This window comes from Monopterus albus, unplaced genomic scaffold (genome assembly GCF_001952655.1).
Source record: "Monopterus albus unplaced genomic scaffold, M_albus_1.0 scaffold440.1, whole genome shotgun sequence".
NCBI lineage: Eukaryota > Metazoa > Chordata > Actinopteri > Synbranchiformes > Synbranchidae > Monopterus > Monopterus albus.
The window spans coordinates 3,676-10,831 of NW_018128320.1; the positions used below are offsets into that span (position 1 = coordinate 3,676).

The window sequence follows — 7,156 nt, forward strand, 5'->3', positions numbered from 1 at the left end:
TAATGTAGAAGAATGGCAGCAGATGACAGATGAGCAAGAAAAAGCTCTGATTGTTTCTCAGAAGAAAGAAGATTTGGACCAAAAGAAGATTGTTGTTTTTAGACATTTTCATGTTTTTATGTTTTCCTGAGTTACAAAAGATTTGACCAAGAAGAACATTGCGCATCTGAATTTTTCCAATTTTTCTCTTTGGGAGTTTAGAAGATTGGGCCAGAAGAAAATGAGGTTTCCTGATGAGTTTTGATTTTTTTTTTTTTTTGTTTATTATTTTTCCCCTTTTGAAAGCTTGAGTCCTGGCCTAAAGGGAAAAGAGGAACAAACGATTGCTCAGCCTGCCACCACCCCACCTCAAACCAGCTGAAAACAGGATTCAGTGAAAATACCTTTGACTTTTATTCAGATCAAGAGCTTAGCTCAACCATAATAATTTTAATCAGTATAATATTTTAGAGTGATGTTTAGAGATAGCAGCTGTTGGTTTATTTAGGTTGTAAGCCAATCAAGACAATTATTGATGATTTTAAGGTTTATATGTTATTGCTTGCTACTTTGCTGTAACTCTTTTAAGCTTCTATATAAAATTTCTGAAAAGGTTTAATACTCTGTGGTTATTGAGTGAAGTTTTGAGGTTATTGACATTCCCATGATTTTAGTGGGTTTACACTTTTAGGTGGTAATGCTTAAGGGCGCATATATAGGCACACGATTCTGAGTGTTTGATTACCTAATTCCCAGTGAGTGTTTGAGGTTACACAACAGTTCACAGGGTTCACAGTAGACCGATATAGAACTGCTAAAATTATTTTTAGACAGTTATATCAGAAAATATTTTATACAAAACATCCAGCTGTTTACCTATCACATTATACAAACTGCCATTTGAATTTCCTATCCTTAATAATATCTTGTTAACTAAATACTGTGCAAAACAAATATGGTCTTAAGTGGCCAGTCTCGCGGCTTTTATTGGCTATTTCAGACAAAATGTAACAGTTGCTCAAAGAGCCAGAGTATACTGGTCTATATAAACTTCTGGAGGTAGCTGCCACTATAACTACAGGTTGTTATTATTTGGGAGGTTTTGGGTTTTATCTTGAATTAATAACATGAAAGAGGGAGGTCTGCAGGGAACTCTGTTCGCAGGTTCATGGTAGTCGATTACTGAGTGAATATCTCCGTCATAAAACCTCAAGCAGTGTTTATATTTTCATTGGATATGGGTAGGGTCAGACAGGAACACGACAGCCACTCCATAATCAATTTTTATGTTTGGATCAAAATTCTAAGTAGAGTTATTAATGTACCAACTGAAAACCTAGTACATTGTGCTAGTATCTATTCAGAGGAACTACATAAACATATTTTTACAGATTACCTATTTTTATTACTATGTGACACCATGTAATATGAAATAACAACAACATATGAAATAAGACCATATAAAAAAAACATAACCGTTAAAAAAACAAAATAAACAACAGACCTCTCACACACAGGCATATTATACTTTAGCAGCATTGACTATGGTAACTGCTGTTGGGTAAAAAGCATTCCTGAATAGTGGTCCTTGATTTACTCTGAACCATCTACCTGACGGCAGCAGTTCAAAGAGTGAACATCCAGGGTGTGAAGTGTCCTTAATGATGTTCTGAGCTTTTTTGAGGCAGCGGGAACTGTGTAGTTCTTCCAGAGTGAGGAGAGGGCAGCCGACGATCTCCTGGGCCGTATTAATGACCCTCTGGAGCGTTTTCCTCTGAGCCACTGTGCTGCTGCTGTACCATACACATATACAGTATGTAAGGATGCTCTCAATGGAGCACCGATAGAAGGACACCAGCAGTCTCTGGGAGATGTTGTTCTTCCTGAGCACTCGTAGGAAGTACAGTCTCTGCTGGGCCTTTTTAAGCAGTCCAGAAGTATTCGTGCCCCAGGTCAGATCCTCCTCAATGTGGAATCTCAGAAAGCGGAAGGCCGGCACCCTCTCCACACGGTCCCCGGTGATGTACACTGGTTTTCTTCCTCCTGAAGTCGACAATGACTTCTTTAGTCTTTGGCGTATTAAGGAGCAGATTGTTCTTTCTGCACCACACTATCAGCTTCTCCACCTCATCCTTGTCGGCAGTCTCATCCTCCCCAGAGATAAGCCCTAACACCATGATGTCATCAGTAAATTTTACAGTGGTGTTGCCATGGTGGGCGGGGGTGCAGTTGTGGGTGTACAGGGTGTAGAGCAGGGCGCTCAGCACACAGCCTTGTGGTGAACCAGTGCTGAGGCTAAGAGCCGTGGATGTGTGTAGGCCCATTCTCACCCTCTGGCTATGTCCGGACAGGAAGAATAATTTAGAATAATTTGACTCTGATGATTTTAGATCTGCAGATTGGATATAAAATCAATACAGAGCTTAAATCCCAATTTCAATAGGTTACTGTGACTGGAAATCTGTCAGGTATGAAGATGTGTGGTGTGTCAATGGGAGCATGGTGTTGTGTGATGTGTTGAATTTTCCTGGTTCAGTAAAAATCTGTGAAATGTTAAGCTTGGAAAAAAAACATACTGTACGATGAAAGATATAAATTACAGTAGCATTTAAATACTATGTTTATAAAACCTCTCTCATATTGAAATTATTTAACAGGTATATCTTCAAAAGAAAGATGGTATCATGATGGTGGAGTAGAGCCTGACTTGTTAGTTTGGACGCTGGGCTATAACATCAGATGATCTGTGGGCAATAACATCATACTCTGGTGATCTGTCCTTTTTCTGCATTGACATGTACGTTCTGTCCTCTTGATCTGGTTTCAGCTTTTTCCTTGAGTTCCTTTAGAAAACAGAAGAAAGAATGGCTTATGATTTGTTGTATAAAAGTCTCCAGTACAGAACATTAAAGTGACGATGCAGGAACTCACCAAAGAAACACAATGCAGATTATGAAGATGACGTTCACAATGACAGATACAACGGCAACGGGCAAAAGAGCTGCACTTGGTTCAGAGTGACCTGCAAAATAAGGTCATTACAAGAAGCCAAGTTGGAAGGAACATACAGCATCATAACCAAAGTGTTTTTGAGGAAATGTCATGAATGGGTTGTTGCACAAATTGCGTTGTTATTCTTGTAGGCACATGTTAAATCTGCACATGCATGGCATCCTCAGTGAACCTCAGTGCTGCTCACATCAGACTCAGACATGTCACTTACAGACATGAATGTGAAATATCAACACAAGAAGATTGGATCTGAATTGAGCATTAAGAACTGTAATGTGATTATAGCCCAAACATTGTGTTCATACTGTGTACTCACTGTGTTGCTAAAGTGCATAATGTTTTACTTTGTCAGTCACCTCACTCAGGGGCGGCTGTGACTCAGGAGGTAGAGCAGGTCGTCTCCTACGCATTTAAATTTTGAGTGTGGTTTTTGATTGTTCTCTTGTTTGACTTTGCACCCCCTCTTGTCTGTCAATCTGATCTAATTCTACCACATCTGGCTGCAACCAACCAACAACACCAAGGCAGTTGGCCATGTTGTCGAACAAGAACACCTTTCAGTGCTGGAAATTCAACAGTATTTTCCTTATGAAATCAAGAAAGGGCACTAACATTACTGCACAGAGTAAAGCTTGTTTACCAGCACTGAAAATTCTCAACGTCAAACCTTGAGAAACATCTGCATCTAAGTTTATGTAACCGGCATCAATCACATAAAATAAAGGACCTCCCAACCCACCATGTTTTTTGTGCGTTCATGATGTAATTTAGTTCTCTATTTTGATCGGTGCCTGTCCAGTAGGTTACATATTTTTAGGACTTTTTAGCTTTATTGCCCATTTTAGATAGTTGTTAGAAAAGTAAATGACTTTGCATAGACTTTCGTTTGTCGATCAAATCGACGCACATTGTTCTAAGCAGCCTGGCTGTGACCAGCCAACAATATCATTGGGTGGTCATACTGTTGGACAAGAATGCTTTTCAGTGCTGGAAATTCAACAGCATTTTCCTTGGTGCCTGTTCAGTAGGCTACATGCTTCAACAGCAATATATTATGTAAATGAAGTTATGTTGAAGAACCTTTAATAAATATTTGACAGTAATCAATATGTATCAAGTACTGTTGTGACGTTTACACTACCTGATTTAAATCTATGTTAGGAATTTTCAGCTTATTGTCCAATTAATTAATTTATAATTATTGTCCAATTTTTTTTTTTTTAGAGAAAAGAAATTAAACAGTAACTAAAAATAATAAGTTACACAACTTTGATGAAATACTTAAAATAGTTACATTGCTTAAGAAATTTTTAACAGGGTAACTAGTAATCTGTAACCTATTACATTTCAAAAGTAACCCTCCCAGCACTGCTGAAATCCTCCTGTCTCCTTTCTGCTTTCTGCTCCTTTCACAGCTGGTTGTTGTTGTTGTTCTCATTGATAACAAAAATATATTTCAAGATTAGAAAATGAGCATGTCAATAGAGTGAACACTTACTACCTTGGCCCCTTGTGACAGTGAGGTTCCTGTTTGCTTCCCCTGTTTCACTGTTGCTGACACACATTACAGTGGTGTTGCTATGAGCTGTCACAGAAAAACTGACTCGACTGTTGACTGTGTGGTTTATAACAGTTGTAAGGACGGAGTATTCAGCGTGGTTCTCCAACAGCGGCCATTTGATGGTGGGTAAGGGAACCCCCTCACTGATGCACACACAGGTCAGGACCTCCGACTGCCTCACACATTCAGAACCATTTAGGATCTTTGGAGGAACTGCAAACACAAGCAGAATCACAGCAAACACACAGTCAGCTGATAAGAGCATTTTTCCTTCAGAGGAGATCAGTACAGTCTACTTACATCTCACAGTTATGTTAGCATGTATAGTCTGAGTTATGTTCAGGTGTTTTGCTGTACAGATGTACTGTCCAGAATGTTTTGCTGTCACATTAGGGATGAAAAGAGTAGCTCTTCCAGGACCATTCTGCAGCATGAATGAGGTTATGTCTTGCAGAGTCTCACTGGAGCCAGGTTTAGTCCACGTGATGTTAAACGGAGGAACACTTTTAACAATGCAGGTCAGATTTAGAGCATCACCCTCCTGAACAGTTATGTTTCCAGTGTTTCCAGGTTTCTTCACATCTTTGGAGACAAAAATTTGGACAAATTATTGCAAGTCACCTACAGAAACAGTTGTCCTCTTCCTGTGCCTTCCAATTTCCTTAATTGTTTGAAAACAATTTCATTCAAGATATGAGATTATCATGTACTAGAAGCCCATATTTTCAAACAGTTCTGAAATGTAAAATAAATAACTAGATGAGAGATTAGAGTAGAAATAGCACAGAAGTCCTACTGGCTCATTTCTGTTCTAAACACATAGATCTATACCATAGAATATATTTTACAGTCGTTGTCAGAGCCAAGCTTAGTCCATGTGATGAGGGACCGAAAGAAACTTTTTCAACGCTGCAGGTTAAATTCTAACCATCGCCCTCATCTATTTCCAATCTGCAGAGGGATTACATTCTTTAACTATGAGACAAGATATTAGGCACAAAATGCTAAATTCTGCAACGTGTGCAATATATGAATCATAAGCATCTCGGTAAGACAAAAAATGCAACAGTTCTCAGAAAATTTGGGAAAACATAATTACTTCAAAGTGACCAAAACCTTAGATTCCAGACTGAGTTTGGTGCGTTGCACAGTAAAGTGAGCACAAAGTGAAGTGTCTGAATATTTTGTCAAACAGCTGTAGAGTATGTGCTAAACTCACAGGTCACATTCAGAGTCACTGTCTGCTTTGTAGTCCCGCTGCCTGTGAAGCTGACCGTACAGGTGAGGTGATGTGTCGTGGTGTTCAGCTGAAGGGTTAAAGGTCAAAGTTGAGCTGTGTCTCCGTGTGACATCAGTCACATGCTCAGTCTTGACAGCAGTGATGTTACCTGTGAGGTGTGTGTTCTCTCCTGCTCCTCTCCACATCCAGGTGATGGTAGGATCAGACCCAGAACAGAGACCAGGAGCAGTGCAGGATAGCCTGGCCTGCTGACATTCTGGGGGCTTCTGACTCAGACCTAATGGAAGAGCAAATATAGAAAGAGCATAGAAGGATGAGTTAATCAGCCAGGAGGACATGAGTGGCTTCAAATTAGACATAAGATCTCCACCAAAGGATGATGAAGGTCAAACATTAAACCTCTTTAGGATTAGGTCACCCACATCACACAAACACATCCAAACACTCTTCCTGCTCTGTGTGTAATTTTCAGTTCCACTGATCTTGTTTCTTAATAGTCCTGGTGCTGCCGCTAAATTCTATTCACCTCCACTGAGCTGCAGTTTTGATCTCTCAAAATCACAACACATAAAAACTAACATGTCTGTAAGACTCCATGCAGCTTTAAGTGTGAAAATTTGGAGGACCGACTCTTTTAAGAAGCTATAAAGCCAAACATGTAGGTGGATATTATACTGTAGTTTTAACAACTAATGCATTCACTCTACAAGACATACAAGTATTTGTTGAAGCTATTGATACCTGTAAGATGGAAGAATTCAATTTTAGAATTGTCATAAAATTGGTAAGTGATTTATTAATTTCTATTTAAAAACAAAACCCCAAAACCAGCTGTATACTGTACCTGTGGTATTATCACCTCTCACAGAGAAGAGCAGCATTGGCCAGATGAGAACAAACATCATAATTCAACACTAGAGACTCTCTCCACAGAATAAAGAAACGCACAAAAAAGACACACACACACACACACACACACACACACACACACAGGAGGTTTAGGCGATGAAAGTCGACCTAAAACACCTCCATGGCCGACTACACAGATTTACATAAACCATGTTTAGCAGCTCTGTAGTTGTGTTAGAAATTTAGTGAACATCTTCTTCAGTGTTGTCTCCTGAAATGTTTTATATTGAAGCTTTTTGATAACTGCTCCTGAGAGCTGCCAATTAATAAGCTACTAATAAACTTTACATATCTGTAGCAAAAACATCAGAACATATAAATAATCCTAGACTCTCAGTTAACTCTGTACAAGTTTCTAAAACTATATTACATTATTTAGTGTAAATACTTGTTACAATTACAACAAAAAATGTATTTTTTAAAAATAATTTTTACCTCTGTCAGTCTCTTCTCTC

General features: G+C 38.9%; 1 protein-coding gene across 2 annotated transcripts; it reads right to left on the reverse strand.

The window, feature by feature from the left end:
• Positions 1-1,882: 1,882 nt before the first annotated feature.
• Positions 1,883-6,058, reverse strand: LOC109952193 (V-set and immunoglobulin domain-containing protein 1-like). 2 transcript variants are annotated; one of them, XM_020587130.1, is made up of 5 exons: positions 5,772-6,058; positions 4,853-5,134; positions 4,493-4,765; positions 2,911-3,001; positions 1,883-2,822 (listed from the first exon to the last, which is right to left on the reverse strand). In XM_020587130.1, exons 2-5 carry the CDS (start codon positions 4,983-4,985, stop codon positions 2,690-2,692), a joined length of 630 nt encoding a protein of 209 aa, XP_020442786.1. In that variant the 5' UTR covers positions 4,986-5,134; positions 5,772-6,058; the 3' UTR covers positions 1,883-2,689. The 2 variants fall into 2 exon arrangements, with proteins under 2 accessions (XP_020442786.1, XP_020442785.1); XM_020587129.1 differs by having other exon boundaries at positions 4,490-4,765.
• Between the last annotated feature and the right edge of the window lie 1,098 nt (positions 6,059-7,156).

Bases quoted from the DNA above. Each gene is read 5' to 3' on its own strand.
- LOC109952193 (XM_020587129.1), bottom strand. From the start codon at position 4,985: ATGCTGCAGAATGGTCCTGGAAGAGCTACTCTTTTCATCCCTAATGTG. The intron at 3,002-4,489 runs GTAAGTGTTCAC...CTTATTTTGCAG, and splicing joins TGTCACAAGGGGCCAAGGTA to GTCACTCTGAACCAAGTGCA. The intron at 2,823-2,910 runs GTGAGTTCCTGC...TGTTTTCTAAAG, and splicing joins ATCTGCATTGTGTTTCTTTG to GAACTCAAGGAAAAAGCTGA.